Source organism: Ciona robusta, chromosome 12, assembly GCF_009617815.1.
Source record: "Ciona robusta chromosome 12, ASM961781v2".
NCBI lineage: Eukaryota > Metazoa > Chordata > Ascidiacea > Phlebobranchia > Cionidae > Ciona > Ciona robusta.
The window spans coordinates 5,069,633-5,097,631 of record NC_143246.1 but is presented as its reverse complement, the minus strand read 5'-3'; the positions used below and the strand labels follow the sequence as shown (position 1 = coordinate 5,097,631).

Genomic DNA, 27,999 nt, shown 5'->3' with positions numbered 1-27,999 from the left:
TTACTCAAAGCCAGGGCGATAAGTATAAATATGATCAACAGTTTAATCATTCCGTGCTTAGAAAACCGACTGAAAAATATCCAAAATGAAGTTGTTACTCCTTTTCCTGGGTAAGTTTTTTTGACATTCTAATTTCGCATGATTATAATTCTACATGATTTTTAGTGAAATTAGTTTTTTTGAACGAAGTGTTTTACCAGTGCAGTTATTTGTAAACAGTTTTTTAAACATTCTGTTTTTTTTATGATTTTACTCAAAATATTCCCGATTTTATTGCAGGAGTGACTTTCAGTGGATTGGCAAAGTAAGTCCCTATATTTGAATATACAATATCAATATGGATTTAACAGCTACAGTTTTTAAACAAAGCTTTTTCCACACCTTTTATTTCATCATTTAAAAACTGTAATTTAGCTATTGATTCCTATCCGTTGTTTTAATAACTTGATCTTCGCTATTGTTTTCAAATAACTTAATAAACAGTATTGTTGTGTAGTAATTGTGTTAATATTAATTCCAATTACACTTTGTCTTTCCAGTGCCTACTTTGATGATGCAAATGGATCTGGAAGTTTTGGTAATTTAAGTTATTTACCTTTCTTAATAGTCCTTTATATTTGTTACCGAACAATTGACATTTTGTTACTAATTCCCTTCTACTTGCTAGCATAATAAATTTATTCCTTTTATACATTTGTAGGATTGAAAAAATGATATTTTATGCTTTATAGTCCATTTTGGATTGTTTAAAATTGTCAAACACATAAAAAAAAATATTCAAAAAATCACTTACATAATAAAATATGGCCTAACTTGGAAGCGTGCACGATGTGTATAAAACAGAACTTCTGTGTTATGACTGTCATTGTCCCACCCGGAGTACAAATAAGTTAAATCAATATAATTCTTGTATTCCAGCAATTGAAGACATTGATGTGGAAATAGATGACGTGAAAGCTTGTCCTCCTGGATCGAAAGATGCAAGATGTGCATACAGTAAGTTCGACCAACTTTTATTTCATTCAGAAATTGCTTTTTAAATGTAAAGTAATAAAAGGAATATATGTGTGAATGAGTTGTATGTATGTATGTAAGGTTTTTGGTAAAAGTAATAAAACCTTTTTATACAGCTCTAATTACTTTTGTATTTAGTACTGTTTCTGAATTTAGTATAAGTTATGTTCTGTTTCACTTAGAAAAAGCTAAATACCTTTTAATACCTAAGGTTATTTTTGTAGAAAGTTTTCCGGAACCATTTACCGTTCCCACCGACGAATGGGCGACAGAATGGCCCCTACCATACCCTATGTGTGCGTGGTACGGACTCTCTTTTCTTGTCACATTTGACGGTCAATCGTTCCAGAAGACCGGGCGATGCATGTACACCATGTTTGAGAGGGACAACGCCTTACTCCCAGAGTTATCGGTTTGTTAAATAATTTATTTGGTATAATGTTTATTTCCAGCATACTGCTTGGCAACATTTTGCTGCCGATAAGGTTAAGACTTAAAAATTGAAATAAGTTGGAGGCTGTGGCACAGTGGTTACCATGCCTGTACTTAGCCCAGAGGTTATGAGTTCAAGACTAGCTACTGTTACCATTGTGGGTATAAAAAAATCACCTACAAAGTTGTATATGTGGCAACTCGTAAGCAGAAACGAGATGTGTGATACAGAACACATTTTCATGCCATTTTGGCGATGTGTACCAATGTTTTTTTTAAAACAAAAGTAAAAAAAATAAATATATATATATCTTTTAAAAACCAAACTGGTTTAAAAAATTGATAACTTTTTAGGTCAATGTTCGTCGCAACCCTGGATGTACATATGGAGATTGTATTGAGGATATCCACATCAAGCATGAGAACCATCTCATTGAACTTAAACCTGGTAAAGAAGCAATTCTTACCAACCTTGAACAAGGACTCTCTACAAATTATGGAAAAAGGTAAAATTTAAGGACGTACTACAAGCTTATTTTTGCTTTTAAAATTTATAATCAGTGCTAAAACACATTTTACCATAATTTTTAAACCTACAACCCACTTTGTGTTGATTATATCATTAAATTTTATTGCATTTCCAATGTTAAGGCCATTTACTACAGCTATACTTTGAACTTTTGACTATACAAAAAATGTCTTTACTGCATTCAAGATTTTAATTTTTACTTTTACCAAAGTAGTTTTTACCCATAACTGTTTTTAACGATTGTTTTTTTCCTGCTAATTCCAGTTTTTCATTATTGTGTAAAAAGAAAATTAAATTTTTTTATTTTTTTATTTTGACTTTTTCTTCAAACTATTTGACTAAAATATAACATTTCTTTTTCCTTCTTAGCGAGGAAGTTTTCCTTGACTTCATGGAAATTGGTCTTTCCAACAACTTGAGATACGTGTCTCTGTTGGGGGGTGAAATCAAGATCTATTACGATGGGATGTCAGATATATACATCCAGCTCCATGGCTACCAGGATGGGATGACAGGGATGTGCGGAAGAGATGATGGAAATCCTCCTGAGGACCCCACCTGTGAGTAGGGAGCACAAACATGCTCTAAAATCTTTTTCTAGTATTTTAACCATAGAAGTTTTTTTAGAATTTGAATTTGAATTTTCTACTTTTTAGATTTTAATTTTTAGTTGTTAACTGATTTTTTTAAACGACAGTTGTTTATAATCACAAATTTGAATGTTTTTTTGCGAATAATTTTGATTTTCAGTCATGAACTTCATGGATAGTACGTGTGCTGGTGAAACATATGCGAACTACCCAGTGTCAGAAGAATGTACGAGAAGCAAGGTACAATAAATAGTAATTTGGTATGGCTTGGTCAGTACTATGTACAAGGTCTAAATACTACATAAAAATAATAAAAAAAAACTTAAATGACTCGTAGTTTGTCTGTTAGATATAGCGGCCACGCTTCTTTTTTTCATTTAAATATTTTTTCAGTTTTAACCCATTATTGTGTTTAAACAACCGAGTTTTTTTCGCTATATCCTGTCTTTGCATTAACTATCCTTTAATCTTCGCTTTGTAATCAAATCCACAAATAAACCTTGTAAATATATATTTGAAACATTAAACTTACTACTTTTTACTTAGACTGTCAGAGACGCTTGCAAGTTTCTTACCAACGGACCTCTTTCTAAATGCAATCGTGTTGTGAATCCTGGCATGTTCTTACATCAATGTGCCGTCCAAATGTGTTCGTGCAACTACCTTGAAAATGAGCATTGTTTGTGTGACGTGGCGGACCAATACGCACGTGTGTGCGCGATCTCTTGGGTGGAAATTCCTGAGTTCAGATCTGAGTTGCCTTCAGTGTGTGGTAAGTATGTTAAAGGATATTTAAATTAAATACAACTGGCATTTTTATACAGTTCCAAGTTAGTAAGACTTTTTAGATTTTTTTATCTTCACCACTGTATAAGAAAAGTTAAGAAGAACAAAATTTATGTTATGTAATAGAAAATGTTAAAAAACTAGATTGCTATTGTATACAAAAAATCACCCACAATCACCCACAAAGTAACACACTTGGTAACTCGTAAGCTGGCACGAGGTTTATGTACACCTGTGTTATAATGACTGTCGTTTTCGGGCCATGCGAGAATAAAGTAAGTTACATTCATTCATTCATTCATTCAAGATAAAATAAACTTCATCTTATAAAATAAAAAGTCTAAAAAAACTTGTAAAAAGCACATGACTAAGGTGTATACGTTTTTTTACAGCAAGAAGCTGCTTTGGGGGTTCTGAATGGACAGAATGTGGCAGATCTTTTGCCCCAACTTGTGCTTCAGCAAACTTAATGAATGCTTACCTTAGTCCTTGCATTTCTCGATGTCAATGCCCATCAGGTAACTATTTACATCTTTAAATGTATATTTAATTATATTTTGTACATTTATTTTTAAATTGCTAAGTTTCTGATGTCGTACTAAGGGCTAGAGCACTTATGTTGTAGCTTGAGGAATGTATTATATTTGGGTAAGGTCCTTAGCAAGAACCTGGAATTTAGGCCAGATTTTACTCATTACCCAAACACCGGGACTGATTTTATATGTCTGAATGGAACGTACTTCTAATGAGACTAGTGTGCTACGGTCTAAAATTCAATCTGAGATAATTTAACTGAGATACATAAAAATGAGATATATAAATTAACTCATTCTCTTTTACCAGTTAAAATATATAAAGTAAATCTGTTTCATTTACCAGTTGAACTATATAAATTTAATCTGATGTATTTACCAGATGAGTTGCATAATTAACGCGATTTCATTTACCAGGTGAAATATATATTTGAACCCTGTTTCATTTACCAGGTGAATACATGGACCATAACGAACAATGCCAAACAATAGAGCGTTGTGGATGTTCCTTTATGGGTAAGATGTACAGCGCCGGTCAAACTCGTTCCGTCGATTGCAATACTTGGTAATTACTTTCACTATTTAAATGTTGGTTTGGTCTTTTAGTAAAAAAATCTGCAGAGATTTTTGTATATATCTTTTGATTTTTGTCTGTTACGTTTTCGTCTCTATAAGCACCAGATTAGGGGTCAGATTTACAGAATTTCATTGTCGATCATAACCAAAGGACATCAGGTTCAATGCTTGATGCTGCTACAATTGTGGACTTGCGTGTCCTTAGGCCATATATTAAAGCTATTGCTCCAAACCAGTGGCCATTAATGTGTAGCCAATAATAAAAACACTTAAAAAGTTAAAACATAACTTCTAAGCAAGAAAGATGTCTATTAAAGTAAGATACCTACATTTTAACAAATGTTGTTGCCCTGTCATGCGAAGATAACAAGTGCAATTCATTTTTTCTTTAGCAGTTTTACTGAATTTTTACGTTAACTTTTATTTACAGCACTTGCCAAAATGCTGGCTGGTCTTGTACATCGGAAATTTGTTCAGCAACTGCCTGGTCTTATGGTCACCACCATTATAAGACTTTCGATAAGAAATATTTCACCCAAGTGGAAAACTGCCAAGTTCTTTTGGCTGGAGACGACCAATACATGTTTCAAGTGTATGTAACAACTACAAGAGTAAGTGGAAAAGTGATTTGGCTTTGAAAATGTTTTTATTTTGCGATCTGTTCTATTTGAATTTCTCTAGCAAAAAAAAACATTTTAGCCTAATTTTTTTTTAATTTTTGAATCTGACAAGAAAGAAAATTAATTTTTTTTGTCTCAATTTGGTAGCTTCAAACTTCTGTCTTTAAATTGTTCGCTTAGTATTATCTGCTTTTAAAAATCTAAACAATTTCAACTTTGGATTTATGCCATATTTTTGTATTCAGGGTGATCGGCACATGTTCGACAAAGACGTTGATGTGTTTGTGAAGAACAACATGCACATGAATCATTATCTACTTGGACACGATGGAACTCTTTCATTCCACATGCATGGTGAACAAGGAATGGTACAACAACCTCTCCCATACTCACAGAGTAAGATTTTAATGATTTTGGTTTGAACAACAAATACACCTGTCTAAATCTACTATATTACAATCATAAATTTATAGTTTTACAGAAAATTATTTAAAGTTTACGCCTTAACACTTTTTCTCACTAGGTGGAGTTGTGGAGATTCAGCGCTTTGGCGAACGTGGGTTCACCATGGTGCTTGTGGCAACTGGAGTAACTGTTCAGTTCGACGGCCTCAGTTTTGTTGTCGTTGAGGTACCGGGTCAATTCTCCAACAAAATGCGAGGTCTTGGCGGAAATTATAACGGACTCCAAAATGATGACTTTAAACTACCATCCAAGAAGTCAGCGGTAAGATTTTTGTTTGTTCTTCTTTGGCTACCAGGCATAACGTATTTTAAAATTATTTTTTCCGTTATATTTTTTTTAATAATAGATTTTTTGAAATTGCTCTTTTAGTACAAAAATATTATAGTTAGGGTGGTAAACTTAAAAAATATCATAAAGTGTTTTTTTCGGTATTTTGTATATTTTTAATATTTATATATATATATTAATTTCAGGAAGTGGAAGAATTTGTAGCAGCTTGGAGGCGTGACGTAACTTGCAAAAACACTGAACGTTATTTCCCATCTATCTGTTACGGTAAATCTATACAAAACATTTGATAACAGTACTTTAGTTGCTATACATTTACTGGTGTATTATTAACTACTGATACCAGAAAAATTGTCCTTGGCTATGACGAGACCTATTCATTGCTTCAGTGGTCATAATGGGTTGTCCAAATTTTAACCCATACAAAAAAAACAAACCTTAATTCACCCCCTCAAAAACGCATACTGGTAAAGCAAGCACTAGTTGTATGTAATAGGACACCTATGTGTTAAAAAGAAGACGCTTCTCTGTCAAACGAGGTTAAATAAGTCCATTCATTAATATCATTATGTTTTCCTTACTTTGCTTAGCAGTTACTCATTTACGCCAACCGGTATAGCAAAATAGATATTAAAAAAACACCAGTCCCCATTAATTCTATTTAAAATCCTTTTTTTTAAATTTCTCGTTCACTAGATGATGATGTTGAGCACGTCTGCGGACATCTTCTGGACGACGCAAACCGTCCTTGTGGATCCGTGGTAGAACTTGCAAAGGTCCATTCCATGTGTGTTGAAGACGCCTGCAACTGCAACTATGAGATGAGAGACCAAGTAATTTGTAACTTCGTCACATCTGTTCTATCAGTTTGCACGAATGCTGGTTTTACAAACACCTGGCTTCCAATTCACCTTGGAGAATTCTGTCGTAAGTTTTTTAAATTATTTCAATTTTTTTTATTATAAATGATAAAATATTAGCAAAGTATTTTTGGACCAGTTTTAAAGCTGCTTAAAAGTTGTTTAGGCAAGCATTAAAATTTTGCATAATTTAAATTTAAACTTAACTTTTGTGAAGTTATGTGTATATAAATATCTTACAGTCTGCAATAAAACACAAAATTTAAAAACTTTTTTTTAAAACTGTAGCTTTATTAAAATTCTTAAAATTCAGGTTTACTGTTTGCCCCTCTTATTTGTATTAGCAAAAAGTATAAGTTCATTATTAAGCCAAGGATTCCTATACAGACCTCTAAGAATTTACACTACAGCATAAAATGAATCTTAAATATTGTTATATTTTTAAATTGTTCTAAAATATTTTTTCTATAGCAATTGTTTGTCCTGACGACCGTGTGTTGGCGGATTGCTCAAGTACTTGCACAACCTCTTGCCAGTCAATTGATCTTTTCTGTACACAGGCATGTTATGCTGGATGCTTCTGCCCACCTGGAACATACGAAAGCGCTGATGGTAATTTTTTTACTTTTTTTATAATTTTTTTTTAAAAAAAAGACGTTTCTAATCTTTTTTACAAGGATTACAATAAAAAAAGATTTTAAAATAATTCTAAAAAGTACAATTATAAAGTTCTGAATGGTGATTTATTTTTATTTTTATAAATTTTAATAAAAAAATGACAATTACATTTTTTTTACAACCATTACATTAAAAAGCTTTTAAAACTAGTTCAAACAATAAAGTTCTATAGATTTTCATTTATTTTGAAACCTGTTTGCAGGAAGTTGTGTTTCACAAGAGGAATGTGGTTGTTATTACCGTGACGCATGGTATGAAGCAAGATCCATCACCAAATTTGAAACTTTGGGATTGAAATGGTAATTTCTTGCTTCTCTGTGTAACTTAACTTTTGAAATTGTTTTTGCATAAAAATTACAAAAGTTACGAATAAATTTTGAAGATATATAAAGAACATCTGCTTGGTTTAATTTTTCATGTATGAAATTTTAACTTTGAGTTGCCTAAAAAGAAGGAAAATTACTGGAAATATGTATTTAGTTTTATGTTACATGCATATAGTGAAAATAACTTATTTTCTGAGATACACTAATAGTATTTTATCAAAATTATTTATTAATATTAATGTAATTTTACTTTGATTTCCACAGTACTTGCACCTCTGGCTCAATGCAGTGTGACAATTACGGTAAGTTAAAGTTTTGGTTAAACATTTTATATCTTTGTGACTGTGATCACAGAAAAAATAAAGCCATTCATTCATTTATTCATTCAGTGATTAATTAATCATTTTATTTATCAAATGTTACGCCTTATATATTCAAGTTATTTAATTATGTGTAAAAAATGCAGAAAAACCCAAGTTGTGTCTAACTTATACATGCAAACTGTATAGGCCCTATCAGTTATTTGAAGAATCCACTTTTTTTTATTTAAAAAACGAAGAGAATCCAACAGCAAAACAACAGTTGTATGCTATGTATAAAACACGCTATGGTGTGAAAAAGAGTTTCTGTTAAAATTCGTGGCTGTTGTACCCTTATTACTTTATCCTATCTATTTCATAAAGATTATTGTCACATCACATGCATGTCATAAAGTCTATTGTTACATCACATACAGATGTGGAGAAGGAATGTCCAGGAGAAATGGTATGGTATGATTGCGCCAACGTGGAACCTGGTTTCGCTGCTGCAGCTGAAATGAACTCATGTTCGGCACCGTTCATGCCTGTATTGGTGGAAGAGTGCGTGTCAGGTGAGAAAATAAATAAACTTATTTATAAACTGCTCTCAAAAAAACTTCATTTTAAGATTTAAGAAGATTTATTTTTTCTGCCTTTGAATTTTTTTTAAATATTTGTCTCTGTTTCAATAGGTTTCTGTATTTATATATTTGTTTTATTTTTTGCTATTTTATACATTTTTTCCCTGTTTCGTTTTTTCTCTTTGAATTAACAACTTTTTTTGTCTCTTTGAATTAAAAAAGTACAAAAACATCAAAACTTTTAACTCTAATAAAACACAGGATGTGCTTGTCCACCTGGTCTATACTGCACCCCATCAATGAAGTGTGTACCATTGGAAGAATGTGGATGCATGGGAAGCAATGAAAAATATTACCAACCTGGTGAAAGCTACACTGATGACTGCAATGTCTGGTAATTACATATATACTTTGGGGTAATGGGCACCTGAATCTTAGGACTCACAGCGTTCGCTGCGGGACTTAGAATATAATCATACCCACACACACCCACATAGAATATAATTGAATAGAGTAAAATTATACTTGTCGTTTAATTCAATAATACAGTCCATTCAGATTGCAGAAGTGTAGATTTATTTAGGAGAGGGATATTTTTATTTTTAAAGAGGTGGGCTTATATGCTGCAGCTAATGTGGGCATGACACTTAACATCCATTGCACCACCATAGTGGTTAATAATGTAATTCTAAAGTTGTCCGACATATAAAAGAAAAAAACAAATACCCACTAAGTTACACAGTTACTTGTAATCGGCGATGAGGTGTAAGAAACAAGATACCTGTTCCATAATGACTGTCATTGCCCACTATTATAATATTTAAGTGTCATTCATTAATCTTATACAAGCATAACGTAATTTTTTTGTTTTTAGCACTTGCAACGGCGGAATATTTACTTGCACAGACGAGGCGTGCCCACGCACTTGCTCCTCCAGTGGTGGCTCTCATTACCAAACTTTTGACGGACTTTTCTATGATTTCCATGGCACGTGTGAATACGTTCTTGCAACTGTAAGTTAGTTTTTAAACTAACTGTCATATTATTTTACTGATAAAATTTATTCTTGTTCACTTACAGCTATGAAATATTACGGTATTAAAACATTAAAAATACAGTATTAAAATATGAAACTGTTAAATCTTTTTGGTGAAGGTTTAAAATTGTTTTGGTCCATGTTTAAATGTTTCGATCAATATTTAAATTTCGGACATTGTTCAGAATCTTTTGGTCAATATTTTAAATATTTTATGTTGTTTTAGGATTATTGCCCCAACAACCCAGGTGGTGGACTCTTCAGCATTACAACTAAGAACGTACTTTGCGGTTCCACTGGACTTACATGTTCCAAAACTGTGGTCATTACCATAAAGGTATGTTAAATTAGTTTTAAACTAGGTACAGATCTTGTTTATGGCCTTGTTTCTTTTAAATACTCTTTGTTCTTTAAACAACACAATCTTCAGTATCATTTTCCAAGAGATCAATAAAAGCTATGTAATGTGATTATGTTTCAGACCTTTACTAATCAAAGCAACAAATATTTTTTTCACATGAACTTACAAATAAATTCTTTTTTTTGTTTAGAACAAGCAAATTGAACTGACACAAGGTATGGAACCTCACATTCATTCAATCGAGAACACACGGTTCCGACGTGCAATCACTGGCTTCACTGACCACAGAACCGCAGAAATTTTCACCGTTAAACAGAAAGGTAATTCATTTTTTAAACAAATGTATTCAAACTTTGTTCAAATTATTTTCAAACCTTTTTAAAAAAGTCAAACAGATAGGTGAGGAATTTTTAATTTTTTGTTTAACAAATTTACCGATTTTATGGTGATCAATTATCCATAAGTGGTGATTTTCTAGATAAGTCATTAAAATTTAGATGTGTTGCTCATAAACATGAGCAGTTTTGTGTGTATCAATTTCCATGTTTTTTTAATTTGTTATTTAATTATTTATTCTTGGCTTTCAAGTAACTAAATATACAATTGTGTGGGTTGATGCCATGTAACCATCTTGCCGAAAAGGTCTTTTTAAAACTTTTTATATCATTAAAAATAAATAAAATAAATCAATGTTTTATTTCAGGTCTTTTCACTGAGATTTCCACCTGTATTGGAATCACTGTGCTGTGGGATAACGGAACCAGAATTTACATTCGTCTGACACCAGAGTTCCAGGTGCGTATTGTTTTTATGACTCATGTAGTTATATCTTTTTATGAAGTAATACGTTCACTCAAAAGAAGTTACATTTTCAAAATTATATAGATGTGTATGTTGAAAATGATTTTAACGCAAATGCAATTATGTAGTCGTTAATTTAGTATTTTAGTAGTTTCTGTTTGACTGTTTTTTTTATGGAATTTTTTTATAACTAAGTTATAAATTCTTTTTTTTTGAGAAAAATAAATTCATACAATTTTATATAAGTTTCATTAAATTTTCAGCATAAGTTTATTTTACAAATCTAATAAAGTTTATTTTGTAACCCCAATGGCCAGGTATAACAAAACTTTTTTTAGGGTATTGTTTGTGGGCTGTGTGGAAACTTTGACGGAATCGACAGCAACGATTATACGACCAGTGGTGGGGCAATGGGAGATGCTGTGGAATTTGGGAACAGCTGGAAGGTGGATGGAACAACTGTGACTAAAAATTACTGTGTTGTTTTATTAAGATTTTGTCTGAATAAGGGCATTTTCCAAAGTGTGAAATTTTAAAACATTTAAAAAAAATTGAAACATTTATCAAAAAATTAAAACTTTTTTTTAAAGATTTTAACGAAGAAAGTTTTAAGACTTTAATGAACAAATTAAAAGTAAAGTTTAAGCTTCTGAAACTGAAGCGTACTCTTAATTTAAGGATATTGCAAAAGGCACACAATATATATGCCAACAGATATGTAAACATACTTTAACCACTACAGGTGCCAGATTCAACTCTGACCTGCAAGGACGCCACCTTTGAATCTCAAATAAATGACACTTGCAAACTTCGACCTGAAAGACGTGAATGGGCCGAGAAAAAATGCCAAGCTATTATGGATTCTGAACTATTTGGAGATTGTCACGCCAAGGTGGGAACTCATTTCGTTTGAATTTTTTTCAGTAATTCTTTTTTATTAAATTTGGAAAAAATCTTTTTTTTGTATTAGAATTACATCACATTGAAGTTTCAAATTCGCTCTTTTTAAGTTTTCGCCGAAAAACAAAATAATTTAAGACATATTCACAATTTTCCCAAACCCTGCTAAAATAATACTTTTTTGCAGCTTTGTCCATGCAAGTTTTATGAGGCGTGCGTGATGGACACTTGCGGTTGTGACATGGGTGGTGACTGCGAATGCACGTGCACGGCCATCGCTGACTATGCGCACCAATGTGCACAGAAGGGAGTTGTGGTGGAATGGAGAAACATGAAGCGATGTCGTAAGTTAAATAATTTTTAAAATTTGTTTAAGTGTTTTGAGTTCAAAGTTTTTGTAATGTTTCGATGTCAATTAAAGAAGAAATCACATTTAATTTGCAATATCTTTTTTTCCTAATTTTCGTTTATTATTTTTTTTCCAAATGTCAAAATGTTCCTGTGTTTCCAGCTCTGATGTGTGAGATTTACAACAAGGGTGATGAATGCACATGGCACTACAGAGGATGCGATACGTGCATCACTGACACTTGCTGTGAATGCCAATCTCCAGAAGACACAAACTGGTGTGTTGAAGGCTGCTTCCCTAAGTGCCCAGAAGTAAGAATATATTATTCCTTCAACCTATGAACAAATTTTTTCCGAATATTAGTACTTCAGGGTATTTTTAATATATCACAGTCTGTTTTGAACTTGGCAAACCAATAAATATACATTTTTCTCTTTGTCTGGTGCTGTGACCCAGTAGTTTAGCGTTTACATCCTAACCAATAGATAGTAGATACCAGGTTTGATGCTTGATGGTGTAGTAGACATTGTAAACATGTGTACCTTAAAATTCTTACTGGCAATTCCTCTAATCCATTTGTCCAAAAAAGACATAGTAATACAAACAGAAAGTTTTACCTTTATTTGTGCTGTGAGAGATTTTTTTTATTTATTTTAATTTGCCAGAGGATTACTTTACTGATCTTGTTAAATCACTCACATTTTATTACCCCCCCAAACCTTGCCCTCAACACCTGATATATCCTAAACATGTTACAGGGTTACATTCTGGATGAGATGACCCAAAAATGCATCTCTAAGATGTTCCGTGAGGAGAAATGCACCCGCTACTCTGAAGAAAACAGATGCAGAGTCTGTGGTATGATTTTAAGTTTATTTATAATTTGGTAAAAAAAATACCTTTTGCAAGAATTATTTTTTTTTAAATAATCTGATTTTTATTTTAAAAAATAGCAAAAAATTAGATAAGCTTTCTTAGAATAGTGATTAAATTCATTCGTTTATTCATTACAGAGCCATGCAATGTATGTAAGACCAAAGCTGGTGGGGTCATGAGAATTGCTGTAAGTTCTTTTAGAATAAAATCAAACCTATTCATTTTCACACTTATTCATTCCCTTTCCAGCCTGGAGAGACCAAGTACTTTCCATTAGACACCGATACTTGTGAAAAAGAGGTGTGTGCCTCAACCACTGAGGGTGATCTCTGCTATAATGGAACAATCGGACTTTACATTTGTGAGGAAGAATACAAACCAAAACCAACATATGACCCATACTTCTATGAGCTAACTTGTGTCAATTCCACAACCTCTCTCTGTAAGAACTGCAGAGATTGCGAGAAGAGTAAGTTATAGTTTGTCATACAATTTTAGTTATTATAATGAGAAGTGACTGAAACAACTTTGGAAAAGAAGTTAGTTTGGAAAGTGCTGATTCAATGCCCTTTATTGAGCATGGTGTGCACAATTGTTTTATTTTTTTGTGCTTTTATTTTGTATGGGTGAGGTAGGCTACTACAACAAGACAAGTCATGGGGCTTTGGATAGACTAGAGTTCCCCATTACCCAAACATTCTATTCTATATGGGTGACGTCCTTTGGTGAGACAAACCATGGGAATTCGATTACGCCAGTGTTGTGATCTAAGCCAGAGAGTAAAGATTACTACATTTCACTTGGATAAGTAAACCTACCTTTTGCAAACAGAATGCATCATCCGTGAGGATTCTTGTGAAGAAGGAAGAGAAATGGGAGATGAATGGAAGAAGGTGTTCAAGTAAGATATTAGGTTTTACTTCAATTTAGGAGTTTACTTTATGTTTAGGGTAGTTTGTACGTTTTTTTCTATTCTGTATCTTGGTAGGCCACAAGACATAAACTTTGTTTGAAAAAGTTATTTATATTACCCAAAATACTTTAAAAATACAAAGCTTTTATTAGTCAAAGTATAAAGTTAAGCTTTTATTAGTACTTAAGCTGTTACAAATTTTATTGTTAATATTACAATTGTTTCTACAGTTTCGACCCCGTACCAACCTCAGGACCCCTCACTTACTGCAAGGAGTATTACTGCATTGCACATCCCGATGCTACCGAACCTCAATGCAATGTCCAGGTTAGAAATATTAGCATATAAACCAAAGCTTGGAACTAAACTTATAAACCTTTTATAGATATCTTTCCTCAATTGTACGGGTTGTGTTTTATAGCACACTTTTGTTTCAATTATAGCATTAAGGTTTTTTTTGTAATTTGTTTTCCTATTTGTATTTTTGTTGGTTGAAATGGTCATACCTTTTATGTAATAACTACTTCTGTTTAAACCATAAGCATAGTATAACAACTGTGTTTTTCTGTATTTTTAACTTTGTGCAGTATTTTTACCTAGTTTTATTCATATTGAAGCGATAAAATTTAATAATATTTTATATATGCCCACAGTATGTAATATATGACGGCTATTCAAAGCTTCTTGTTTTGTAACAGATTGAAAAGGAACACGAATGTGTGGACACAGGAATAGACAAAATATGCGAGGAACATCAAAAACTTGTGGTTTTCGCAACAAATGATTCTTGCTGTCCAATGAGCTGGGACTGCGGTATGTATATAAAAAGGTTTCCTAAATCACCGAAAACTAATGAACATAATTTGAGAAAAAAGGATTTTAATAGTTAATAACAATTCAAGAAAAAATGGTGTACAGCAAACAGCTCCAGAGGATCAAAGTGTGCCGTGAAAAAACGCTCTGTTTACATGCTGTTAAGACATTTTAAGTATCCTGACACAACCTCTGATCTATTTTATGTGTATTACTTACAGTATGTGACGTCTGTCAGCATGAAGATGGAACTCTTGACTCATCGATTGTCGTAAGTTACCATAGCAACAATTTTTTACATTTTTTTACACCAAGTTTAGAATCACTTTTCTGAATATTGTAAAAAATCTTGCTTATAATCATCAAAAAGTCTTTTTTTATGAAATTTACCATTTTTTAGCCTGGTCAATCTCGCGACTGGTGTGAGGACCCAGCTGAATCCAACTGCTGCTACACCGATACTTGTGCCACAAAATCTGAAGTCAGGCAATGCCATAAGATCGGTGTGGAGAAGCACCCATGCACAACTGGACCTACGCCCACTTGCGCTACAGGTTATATCTGGGTGAACAGAACCCGCCCAGCCGATTGCTGCCCATGGGGCGAATGCGGTAAGCAACTGTTTTTTCACATGTTTAAGCACGTCTTCTCTATTTACTATGACATTAAGCTGTCCATCCAATTTATGGCGCCTTTTTCCGTTAGGGTAACTCTTTTTTATATTTCTAAATCACCCTATGCTTACTTGGCCGTTTTATAACTTAAATAAGTTTGAACTCGTTATTATTTTGATAATTTTTCGGTGCGTAATTGGTTAGGGGCCAATATTTTAATTCAGGGCAAAATCTTATAAGACATAATTATACCTGTCTGGTCTTTGAACCCAGAGTGATTCTCTCATGCCTTTTAAAACAATGTCTTTCATCTTACAGTGTGTGATTCATGTACCGACTACGACGTGTACAACAAAAAGCGACTCGTTGGCGTAAGTATTTTGCTCACAAAGCTTTAAAAATAACCCACTTTTCAACGCTGTCACTTCTTTAGATCGGCGAGCGTTGGAACAAGAAATGCCTCAAATTTGAGTGCACACGTGAAGTCCGAGGCGACGACGGCTGCTTTAACATTTTCAACTACGAGAATGTCACATGTGGTGTACGTCCAGACTGCCCAGACCGCATGCACAGCGTTATTACTGGATTGGATAAATGGCAATGTTGCGACACCTACGGATGCGGTAAGCAAGGGAGAATGATTTCACCTTTAATTTGATGACGTATCAATCCGTTACGCAATAGAATAAATGGTTAGGTAATAAAATTGAATGAAGTTGTGTATAATGAAGTCACGATTTGAAGACGTATCGTTCAGTGACGCAATAAGTTTAATAGCGTTGTTTATTTTTTTCGTTGCGTCACCCGTTTTATGACGTCATAATTTCTTTGATGACGTCGCGACACAAAGTTATGTTAAATTAAAAAAGGGATGTGTTGAAACTAAAACTGTTATGTTTTCAGAATGTAACGAACAGTGTTTGGTGAAGATCGACGGCAAAGTTAGCGCTTTCGAGGTAAGTACCTCCCTTTTACGAACATGACGACATCATGACGTCATAAATTTTTAGCCCGACGTCGAGTGGAAAATGGACGGCTGCTGGCACCAATGCTTCGATCCAAAGGAAGGGTTCGAAGGGCCAAGAACGAACCAGTCAGATTGTCCATACCATCAGCAGATTTGTCATAAACCAGCAGATTGCCCGCCATGCCACACCATAGAAGGAACGGAGGACGACGAATGTGGTTGCCCCAAGTACATCTGTGGTATGTATGGCTTTGGCCATGTTTTGTCGTGACTGTTTGGATCTACGTTTCTGCCTAAGCGTTATGAGTTTTTTTACCTCGCACGTAAGCTGTTACCATTATGGGCGTATGTGCTCTTTCTTTAGAAAGATATTTAATCCCAACTGGGGCCAGCCCATTGGTTACTAGTTGGTTGTCAAAATTGTAATCTATACAAAAAAATCAAATTACAATCACCACGTAAAGTTATATACGTGGTAACTCGTAAGCGGGCACGAGGCGTATGAAAAAGAACATCCGTATTATAAGGACTGTGTTTCGTCGCCCACCAGAATAATAAAGTGTCATTCGTTCATACAATATATTATTGCATAACAGAGCCGATCCCACGATGCCCATTGATCAACTGCACATTCCCATACCTCCGCAAGATGGTGCCATCTGATCCCTGCAGAGAGCCATGTTATGAATGCACCTGCGACCATGTATGCTGGGATCAATTCGACAACTCGACCTACTTGGTATGAGTGACGTCATAGTTGCTTGCTACGTCATAGCTGTTTTCTACGTCATGGCTGTTTTCTACGTCATGGCTGTTTGCTATGACGTCATAGCTGTGAGATTGAGGTGCATCTTTGTAAATGTATAAGTTAATGTCTTCTGTTTTGTACAGCCGGAAGAAAACTGGAGACGTGTCTACAGAAAAGACGAACGAAAATGCGAAGACTGCTCCTGTACTAACGATGTTGACGAAGATGGTTGCTTGAAAGAGGTTTGATTTGTTTGAATCGCCTTAGTGACGTCATAGTAACGATTTGTGACCTCATAGACATGCGAACCAGTGCCGTGCCCACCGACTGAAGAATGCCCAAGCCCGTACGATGAAGCTGTCACCAGGATTACTGAATGCGGTTGCGTCGAGCTCGTGCGATGCGGTAAGTTATTTATAACTAAATTTTTCATTAGATCGGAAGCATTACGGTTTAATAAAGGGGTTCTTAGAAATCGGGCGTGCCGCAATTTTTTATAAATGAACAATAGTTTATGAGAAATAAGTTGCTACATGGCAATTTTTGAAATTTCGCACAAAGTGTGTTTTCGTTATAGTTTGCCCGTACTGTAAGTTCGAGGATGACGTAATGAAGGACAAGGAAGTTGGATCGACTTGGACTGTTGGAGACGTTGAAAGGGGTTGCTATGATACTTACGTATGCAACAATAACAAGGTAATTTTTACTGTGTTTTATTAGTTGGACAAATGGATCACAACTTGCCCACAAAGTTACATGTAGTAGGGTGGGGGAAAGATGGGATACCCTTTCATTCTATTTTTTCGTCACATTTAGTAGTAAACAAAAAAATCTAATAATTATTAAACCGTATCCTATCCCATAGACCGCTTTGAATTGTTTAAAACACGATCAGGATATTTAGATATACTGTGCTAAAGGTGTCCCATCTTCCTCCATCCTACTATATGTGGTAACTGATAACTCGCTGGCACGGGGTTTTTCCCTGAATATACCGTCTTTTTACATAACATAATTTTATATACAGTAAGAAGATTAGAATAATAAGAACAAAGAAGAATACCAACAGCAATAAAAAAAACTTGCGAACCTGTCGACTTATTATTATTAACTATCTTTATTTTCAGGACATTGGCCAAGACAACGAATGTTACAATGTTACTAAACAACGCATGCCATGCCCTGACTTTATGTGCCCAGAGAACTACGAGATGGTAAAAGACGAAGTGAACAGTTGTTGCTACCCTGACGAGGAATGCTGCGACCACTACATCTGCGGTCAGTGACAAAAATGCAAAATTTTTATTCTTGAAGTTTTTAATTTACATGCGTTTAGTGAAATTTGTCATGTAATTTTTATGCGTTGATTATTGCAGCGTGGGATTTCAATCTCTACCGGCTTCGGTCCATAGTTTTCGCATATAGACAGCACGTAGCGCAATTTTACGACCATTAAACCGATTTGTCTGCGGTCAATTTTTAATAAAATGAAATTTTCATACATTGCTGTAAGTGCAGCATCGATTTATAGTATATAAACTACTTTTCAGAATAAATTTTGCATAGACAATATGAATTTAAACCAAATTTCCGTACCGCAATTTTTCTATTTTACCAATTGGTCTGTCTTAAAAACATGTTTTATGAACAACAGAATGCCGTGTATGCAACTTCGACGGCAAAGTGTACCAGGTCGGAGACAAATGGACCAAGGACTGCTTCAACTACGAGTGTACAGATACCATTGATCCTAAAGACGAAAACAAATGCTACCTCGCTGTAAAAGAAGTCGTGCCTTGTCCAGACCCCAAGCCAGAATGCAAGGACTGTTACGTGTAAGTGGGCACTGTGACGTCATAATTATTATACCACTTTGTAACGTCATGATATTTTTACCATTTTGTGACGTCATGATAATTTTGTCATTTTGTGACGTCATGATGATTTTACCATTTTGTGACGTCACTATGATTTTGCTATTTTGTGACGTCATGATGATTTTGCTATTTTGTGACGTCATAATGATTGACAGGTCTTACCTGAAGCAACCACGTGTAGTGCCAGAGTTCTGTTGCGAGATCTGGGATTGCGAACCCGAGATGTTGTGTGATAGGAACGGAGAAAAGATCGCTGTAAGTGATCTTATAATGCTATATATGGCGTTACTAAAATAAACTATATTAATGTATGTATATAAGTAACTTAACAACAAACCCTGATAATGCCTCCCCGTATGGCGGACGTAGGTACTATAAAGATCACAAACAATTGTTAGAAGATCTCTTTTAATTTAGCTTAAACTTGTTTTATTTCGAATGCACAAAGTTCTCATAACCAACGCGGTTATAGTGAACGTATTCTATCCAGAGGGTACGAGGTTCAAAGCTCGATGTTGATGTGTTATAACTCCTGGGAAAGACACTTTACAGCCATTCAATTTAGCCTAGTTGTCGTAAAATTGATTTTTAACCCAGTAGTCATAGCGAAATAGCGTGAAAAAATATGAAATCAACAGAAAAATAAATTCACCAAATTCTATTCTTTGAAATATATAGTTCAGCTAAAATGACACCATCAGTTTTTATTCAAATAAAATCTAACTTTTATAATATTAACAATGTTTCTTTACAGAACGGTACCGAATGGTATGCTTATGACGAGGACGAAAACGGTTGCATTAAACGTCGGTGTTATGTGTCTGAGGAAGACTGGGCCAAGGGAATTTGCCCTGACACGCCCACCATACCACCATGCATTGAAGACGAGACACAGTGCGAGAAATGCGAAAACCGAACCATTGTGAAAGACATATGCGACTGCGATAAAGTTACTTGCCGTAAGTTTTAATTATTTTTGCATCCAATGCTTGTTTTAACAACACGTTAAAAAAATACAGTACCACACCGGAGTAGACATTTTTATGTTATTGGATTATAATATTTAAATGTCGGTTACAGCTCCACTTAACTCACCCGAACAATGTACAAACCCTGCCGAAAATCAACGTATTGTCCCCATGGCAACCAACGACATGTGTTTCCCAAGCCGAAACTGCTGCGGTGAGTAAAAAGTATCTGGAAACACTGAAACTGCACTCTCTTTTCTGAACAAATATTCCAAAAAAATATCTATACACTATTTTTCTAAAAATATATATATACCGAAAAAATATTTAAAATCGGTTTGTTTTTTGCAGTTTGTGACAACACCTGCTTGTACAAGGGCGTCAAACGTCGCGTAAGTGTTTATTACTATTTAATTATGAAGTCACAAAGTAAGATATTGATGTAATAATTGCCTTTTTAACGCAGCTTTACGAAACCTGGTGGGACTTTGAAGCTTGCAAACGTATGAGGTGTATTGTACCTTCCATGATGATTGAAAAACTTCAGGTGGAGGAAGACGACTGGGACACTATCAAGGAAACACTTGACTATAGGTATGGGTCGTTATATTTACATCATCAAACATTTTTATGCGATAACATATATGATAGGAGGTAAAGGTAGGATAGAGTATATTTTTATTCGCTTTTTCCCTTGAATTTTGTGGTAAACAAAGAATATTGACAGAAATATATACCCGTATAGCCACGCGACTCTAAAGGGGCGTTGTTTTTTGTTCAAAACACGTTTAAGAAATATGGGATTTAGATGCCTATAGTACCTCACCCCACAATATTTAACCCTAGGACCGCAATGGAGGCGACACGCAAGGCGCGTTTTATCTACGATGAATGCCAGCAGGACCCTGCCCTCTGTCCAACTGCATTTGAAGTTGGTTGCCCCGAACCTGTACCTTGTGCTGAGTGCCAGACCACTACTGTTGTGAAAGACAAATGCGGATGTGACGTCAACGAATGCGGTAATATTACGTCACAATAGCAATGACGTAATACTCAGAACTTATATTTATATTTTTTCAATCTTTTTCAAGTCGATTACGTATGCCCGCCATCCCCTTATGACGTCACCGAGTGTCAACCACCACGTTCGAAACTCGTCGAAATTTCATTGAACGGTAAGGAGTCACGTGGTCGCTAGACAATATCTAACTTATGACGTCACAATTCCATTTTCAGGCGTTCACCCATACTTCCCATGTTGTCCTGTTGGTAACAACTGCACTTGCCCCGATGGTTGTATTGACCGTAATGGTACACTTCATGCCAAGGACACTGAATGGGACGATTGGAAGACTTACGAATGCGGCGTCAAACGCAGGTTCGCTATTCAAATCTTTTAAGTCAAAAACAGATATAAAACTATCCTAAAACGGGCATATAGTGTAACTCCTATTACCCTAAACTTCAAACAAACTGGCGGGGTGAAGCATTAACTTCCGACGAAAACTTTATTCGGCAATTGTTCCTACAGACCTGTACCGAAATGCTAATCTTTTTAACGTGGTAACCCATAAGCGGGTACAAGGTGTATATGAAACAGAACACCTAGCGTGCAAACGACTGTCGTTGCTCCGACACGCGAGATTACATACCAAATCTTTTTTACGTCACAACTGTTCATTACGTCACATGCTAATTACGTCACGATCTCACAGATTCCGTTGCCGTGCTGCTGTACCATCAGATGAGAACGAATGCCCCCAGATCGAAGAAGTTCCCTGCATCGCTCCAACCGCGTGCGATAACTGTTTCGTCACAATACCATTCAAGGACGATTACTGTTGCGACCAAGTTACTTGCGGTAAAAAAATACCTGTTATGTTATATCCGAAAGTTTCATTTTTTGTTGATTTTTCTTACCAAACAGGAATTGAATCTCTTTTTATATGACTTTTAAAAATGTCTTTCATTTTTTTCTTTGTTTTTTTTTATTATGATTTAACCATTCACCCAAAATATGCTTAAAATTGCAGTTTTAGTTTATACATTCTATAAATTGGAATGTCTTAATACTTTATACACGTGGTCTGTTTAACTATTGAATTATAAGACTAGCCGTGCTTCTATGTTTTCATGTAATAAAGGTACCATACTATAACAAATTACAAATAGGGTGAGGTCCTACACTACAGTCTAGTACTCAAGCGCCTAAATTGTCTATAACCCCAGCAAAATTGCTCCATACCCGTTACACCACATTTTAACTGTTTGCATTTTTGTGCAGTTGAGATGACTTGCAATGTGACGACTCCGTCAGATTGCGTGGACAAGTACTACCCGTTTACTGTAATGAAAACTGATGCAGTTAAGACGAACAACGGATGCTGTCCTCACTACTGTGACTGCCCTGACATTTGCAAAGACGAATTCGACAGTGTTGAACACGATAGTAAGTAACCAAAATGGTTATATATTTTGAATTTTGCAATTCGTTGAATATCTGAATGCCCAAAATTCGCATAACTTTTTTAGGATGCTTGTTAAAACGTATAAAAGTGCACTCAATTTATATCATAAAAAATGATCATAAGACTAAACATTACAGAGAACGAAAAATGGAGTCATCCGAAATCGAATTGCTGGGACCGTATCTGTCTTGTCGACAAGACCAAGGCCAATAACCAAGGGTGTCCCTACATCGAGAACCGAACCGTGTGTGTTGAGCCCCAGGAATGCGACGTCTGTTATCATAAAATTGACACCAAAGACAGTTGTGGCTGCACAGAGAGAGTTTGTGGTACGTTGTATGTGTTTCTTTTATATGACGAAGTCATGACGTGTGATGTGACGTATGTTATAACGTAAGTTATTTTGTATGTGATGACGTATATTTGATGTGACGTCACAGAAAAGGATCCGTGCCCGAGACCCCCATGCGACGACGAGTGCAAGCATATTGTGGACACTGGCAAACGTGACAGCTGCGACTGCCCTGTACTTGAATGCAGTAAGTGTCGAAACAATGTCATACTCTTATCGTTGTGACGTCATTAATCAATGTTGTGACGTCATTAATCAATGTTGTGACGTCACAGAACTGAAGGAATGCCCCAAACACAGCGTGACGTGCGATGACCCCGAAATGGACGTCTACTCGTGGATGAACTACGACGTAGATAAGTGCTGCAAGCAATACGACTGCAGTAAGTTCACCTTTATGACGCGATAATCGACATCATGACGTCATCAACCCAGTTTTCTTATGACGTCATCAACCCAATTTTCAGGATGCAACTACTCGAGATGCGAAGAACCGAACTGTGGACCAAACCAGGTCGCTGTACGTAACGTTACGACCCAAAAATGCTGCTGTCCTGAATACGATTGCTTGGAAGAGCCACCGAATGAGGATTATTGTCTCTTCGGATCCATCAAAAAGAAGGCAAGTCATTTGTTACGTTATTTAGAGCTCCATATTGGCCATACAGAACACATATACTAAGGTGGGAGACATGCCTTCCATGGCACATAATATTCAAATATCTTAATCGTGTTTCGAACAATTAACAACGGTCCATGTAAGATTGTAGGTCTTTAAGATACAGTTTTATAAATCTTTAAATGTTTTTTGTTTACTACCAAATGGGACGAGAAAATAGAATAAAAAGGGTATCCCCTACCCCCACCCTAATATAACATCTAGAAAAACTAGCTTTGAAAAGTATATTTATTCGATTTCTATCCAGATCGGCGAAAAATGGATCAACAAAGACAACGTTTGCGAAATGATGCAATGTACATACGAGAACGCTCGCTCTAAGAAGACCAAGATTGACATCTGGGATCGCTACACTTGTGCAAGCACTACTAACCGCCGTATCGCAAGAGCTACAACTTGTGTTAACTACGAGACCCCATACTGGGCAACAACCAAAGAAGGCTGCTGTCGGGAATCTGTCTGCCCATGTACGGTTTTAAATTTTTTAGTTTTTTTTTTATAATTTTTTAAACATTTTTTTAGTTGTTTTATAGTAGGGCCGGAAAGACGGGACACCTTTAGCACATATTATTCAAATATCCTGATCGTGTTTTAAACAATTTACAATGGTCTGTGAAAATCGCGAGGATGTGGTTTTATAATTCTTTTAATGTTCTTTGTTTTCTACCAAATAGGGTGAGAAAATAGAATGAAAGATTTTTCCTCTTTCCCCACCCTGCCGTATATAGTTTTTCGTTTTCAACAGAAATAGAGTTTTATGCTAAGTTCGTGTGTTATAACTTGTTTTTAAATGATCAATTTACCCAGGTAAAAATGATTGATCTTAACCTACTTCCTTACAGGCGTGTGCGAATTATATGGCGACCCTCACTACAAAACATTCGATGGACTTAAGTACGATTTCCAGGGCAAATGTAACTACGTCTTGATGAAGGAGCACAGATATAATGAGACGGAAATCATCGTCGACAACGAATTGTGCAGATTCTGGAGAGCAGCAAATAAAGACCTAAGCTGTCTTAAGACACTCATCGTTTTGCATAAAGGAAATAACTACACGTTCACTTTCGGACAGAAGGTGAGGTCCATATGCTGAAAAAGAAATTATCGGTGCGGTTGTTCAGTAGTCGATGCTGCTATACCATTGTAAACATATGCGTTAATGGACTGTTCAAATTGTCGGTCATACAGAAAAATACACGTTTTAAACAATTAACAACGCTTTATTTGAGTCGCGGAATTACGTTTATATAATTCTGTAAATATTCTTTGTTTACTACTAAGTGGGACGAAAAAAGATGTCCCACCATGCCCCACCTTATACCATATTTTAAAACTACAATGTATTTCAGTTCGTCTACAACGGCGTTGAGACTGAAGTCTTGTCCGCGTGGGAAGGTGACGATGTCAGAGTTGAGGTGTCAGGATACAAGGAACTTGAGCTAAAGATTATATCACTTGGAATTAGTGCTATTTACAAGACAGAAGTATGGCATCAAGCACTTACTCTCAAAATCCCATATGAAGCTTACGAAGGAAAAATGACTGGACTGTGCGGTAAGTCAAAAATAAAACTTAGGCTGGCGCCGTGGCAGAGTTACTTTTCGTCTTTTCGCTTTAAAAAAACAACATTTTTTATCATTGTTCCAATTCTACATGGGTGAGGTCCCACAGTAGAAGTACTGATTTTCTTATTACCCCTTTTGACTCTTTACCCCTATTCATTACTCCTAATGGCTCATTACCCATTACTCCTGTTAGTATATTACCTTTTCCATTTAATCTATGTCACTCAAAGTGTATACACAAATTTTAGGCGTGTGTAACAACGACCAAAGCGACGATCTCACCAGCAAACTTCACAAGCTACATAATGTGGCCGATCAAGCAGACATTGATAAGTTTGCTGAAACCTGGATTAAGTCGTCGAAATACATCGATGATTCTCAATGCTTCCCAGTGGAGCCTGACTGCCCAGCTGAACCAGTGTACCCCGACTGCCCTACCACAATGCCGGACCTTGAATGCATTAACTGTGAGAACAGATGCCACCTCTCGCACCCCAAATGCAACGCATGCGAGGATGACCCGTGTGATGTAAGCAATTGATTTTGGTTCATTTTCGTGAGTAAATATGTTCAGAAGAATGCGACTGTGAAACTTATAAAAATCCCAAAAGTCCCATAAAAAGGTATACATATACCGTAACATGAATAAATTTATGTGACTTGCTTTACCTTCGCGTATATACCAACAAATCGCCAGTCGTTATACGATACGGCTAATGGGATTTCTAGGGCTACGGTTACATATTTTTAAATATTCTATGTTTACTATCAGATTTGACCAAAAAATAGAATGAAAAATGTACCATCTTACCCCAACCGACTATTTACATGTATTCCGTATATACAATTTTCCCAGGTCCTTACTGACGAGCCAGCCTTCGAAGCCTGCAGAGTTAGCGTGGATGCCGATTCATATGTCCCACAATGTCAGTACGATGTTTCTCTGCTCAGCAATACCACTGATGTTAAATGCGATCCATGCAACTCACCGTCCGTTGCTCAGTTCGCATCCAAATGTCAACAAGTCGGAAAATGCGTCAAATGGAGAGAAGCACTTGATTGTCCAGGTAGGTCTAATCACTCAATAAATAGTTTACAAAAAAATAGAAAAAACTGTTCTATATTGAAATTTTATAAAATAACGTTAAAAGGTGTGCACGGGCAGCTACTAAATTTCTTTTTTCGTTTAGTAATTCTTAGTTAATTCAGCACAGGCTGTGACTAGTATATGTAAGTCTATTTGTGGGTGTTTTTCTAATATACTGTACCAGCATTGTGGACGTATGATGTGTCCTTGGGCAAGACAATTAACGGTAATTGCTACAACCCAGTGGTCACTAATAGGTTACCCATATTTTCAGCCATACATAAAAAATAATCACCCACAAAGTGACATACGTTGTAACCTGAAGCTGGCACGAGGCCTATGAACAACCGTGTTATAACGACTGTCGTTTTCCGGTTACGCGAGGATAAAAAAGTTACATTCAATTATTCATACTGATATTTTATGTGATAAAAATATAACTACCTCCTCTTACAGTCACGGACTGCCCATTCAACCAAGAATTCCGTGAATGCGACAAGAACGCCCTCAAATACAGATCATGCGACAACCTCACTGTGTGGGACGATGGTATGAACGTCGACGGATGCTTCTGTCCAGAGGGAATGGTCAGAAAGTCTGCGAAATCTAAGGAGTGCATCCCAGCACAATGTAAGTTAGATCAGTATATTGCCATACCATTGTGGGCGTATGTGTCCTTGGGCAAGACATTTAACGGCAATTGCTCCAACCCAGTTGTCATTAATGGGTTGTTTAAATTGCCAGTCATACAGAAAAATTATTAAAAAAATACATAAAACTCACAACTTTACACTCGTGGTAATTCGTAAGCGAGGTGTATGAGACAGAACAGCTGTCATTGCCCCCGACATAAAAGTTTGTTGTAACTTTCTTTCTTCTTGGTTGCAGGTTGTTTCGCATGCCCTGAGCCCCCGACCTGCGAATCTGGTGACAGAAAGACACAAGGCGAGGACGAATGTGGTTGTCCTATCTACTACTGCGAAACCGGAGGTATGTAATTATATCATGGTATATATTGAAGCAACTTAAGTTTCAAATTTATATATCTTATATAACAACTAATGGGACTTGACAGTTGTCTGTTACGTTTTCGTAGATCCTTGCTAGTTTTCAACCTAGTAATCTTATAAGTTTTTTAGCAGGTACAGCCGAAGGATGCGTTCCGGTTGCGGCAAAGGCGAGTGGTATCGTAAAGATGTCGAAAACTTTTAAGATCTGTTTATCTGTTGCGCAGTTTGACACGCAACTGTGTAGCGGAATGTGCAGGTCAGTTTTAGGGAAAATTGCATGGATTTCTGAAGCTTCGACTCCTTAGGGTTCTTGTCAGCCATACGTTTCATTATTTTTAAAAGAGGAATTTTACACTAAAATAGTTACCCACAAAGTTACATACGTGGTAACTTGTAAGCGGGCACGAGGTGTATGAAGGAAAACACTCGGATTACTGTCGTTGCCCCTATACGTGAAGATAAGTTACATTAATTTATTCACTGCGCTGGACAGTTATATGTACATTACAAATGCATAATGTTTTTGTATGCAGCTCTGGTTCTACCCTTGGAAAAGATGGTGAAACTTCATGTACTACGTCATCCTGCAAAGCAACTGAGATTGAGAGCATTCCAGTGTCTTTGATGTGTGGTGATGGCTCGACCATCGAATCCGAGATCGAAAAGCACATCGCGTGTTCGTGCGAGTCGCAACCTTGCCAATAAGTTTTCGATAATTTCTCGTGACCCCTGGCTTTGATATCAATTTACCGACCTTGATTTTGCCTCTTCTCGTGACTTAACTTTATTTTGGCTTTCACAGTTCAATGTTAAATACGGTTATTTTTCCTGAATATTAATCATATACAGAACTCAATTTTTAAAACCGATAACTTTTAAAATTTAACTGTCACGAAAAGAATTCCGTTATTTTTCTTTTTCTGCTTGAGCATGTATATAGGCCCGAGTTTTATGTTGTTTATTGCTATGTGCGCTGCCGAAGCGATAAAGGACGTACCAAATAAAACTCTGCATTAAAATACGTAGTTCTTATTT

General features: G+C 35.7%; 1 protein-coding gene across 2 annotated transcripts; it reads left to right on the top strand.

Annotated features, from left to right (window-relative positions):
* Position 1: 1 nt before the first annotated feature.
* On the top strand, positions 2-27,983 carry LOC149727087 (uncharacterized). 2 transcript variants are annotated; one of them, XM_089889992.1, is made up of 70 exons: positions 2-110; positions 280-304; positions 540-577; positions 919-996; positions 1,239-1,426; positions 1,801-1,952; positions 2,345-2,535; positions 2,726-2,805; positions 3,112-3,337; positions 3,744-3,869; positions 4,338-4,449; positions 4,891-5,071; positions 5,326-5,476; positions 5,604-5,806; positions 6,019-6,100; positions 6,530-6,760; positions 7,165-7,305; positions 7,574-7,670; positions 7,962-7,999; positions 8,434-8,568; positions 8,839-8,971; positions 9,452-9,590; positions 9,840-9,950; positions 10,165-10,294; positions 10,678-10,769; positions 11,114-11,221; positions 11,518-11,667; positions 11,863-12,019; positions 12,187-12,335; positions 12,783-12,882; positions 13,038-13,087; positions 13,150-13,369; positions 13,732-13,801; positions 14,044-14,140; positions 14,512-14,626; positions 14,848-14,897; positions 15,027-15,237; positions 15,559-15,611; positions 15,674-15,863; positions 16,144-16,196; positions 16,251-16,446; positions 16,804-16,946; positions 17,099-17,197; positions 17,255-17,360; positions 17,533-17,651; positions 18,083-18,233; positions 18,610-18,790; positions 18,988-19,087; positions 19,587-19,791; positions 19,913-20,014; positions 20,152-20,192; positions 20,267-20,394; positions 20,647-20,819; positions 20,892-20,975; positions 21,037-21,178; positions 21,516-21,661; positions 22,085-22,249; positions 22,406-22,597; positions 22,709-22,807; positions 22,896-23,003; positions 23,088-23,242; positions 23,547-23,766; positions 24,142-24,377; positions 24,652-24,856; positions 25,116-25,396; positions 25,724-25,934; positions 26,411-26,584; positions 26,843-26,944; positions 27,097-27,220; positions 27,498-27,983. In XM_089889992.1, the coding sequence occupies exons 1-70, from the start codon at positions 86-88 to the stop codon at positions 27,667-27,669; spliced, it is 9,438 nt and encodes a 3,145-aa protein (XP_089746118.1). In that variant the 5' UTR covers positions 2-85; the 3' UTR covers positions 27,670-27,983. The 2 variants fall into 2 exon arrangements, with proteins under 2 accessions (XP_089746118.1, XP_089746117.1); XM_089889991.1 differs by having other exon boundaries at positions 4-110; positions 27,094-27,220.
* Positions 27,984-27,999: the final 16 nt, after the last annotated feature.

Excerpts from the sequence above, each read along its gene's own strand:
- LOC149727087 (XM_089889991.1), top strand. The coding sequence starts at position 86 with ATGAAGTTGTTACTCCTTTTCCTGG. Across the intron at positions 8,569-8,838 it reads GGTGGAAGAGTGCGTGTCAG|GATGTGCTTGTCCACCTGGT; the intron begins GTGAGAAAATAA and ends AATAAAACACAG. Across the intron at positions 17,198-17,254 it reads AAGATGGTTGCTTGAAAGAG|ACATGCGAACCAGTGCCGTG; the intron begins GTTTGATTTGTT and ends GTGACCTCATAG.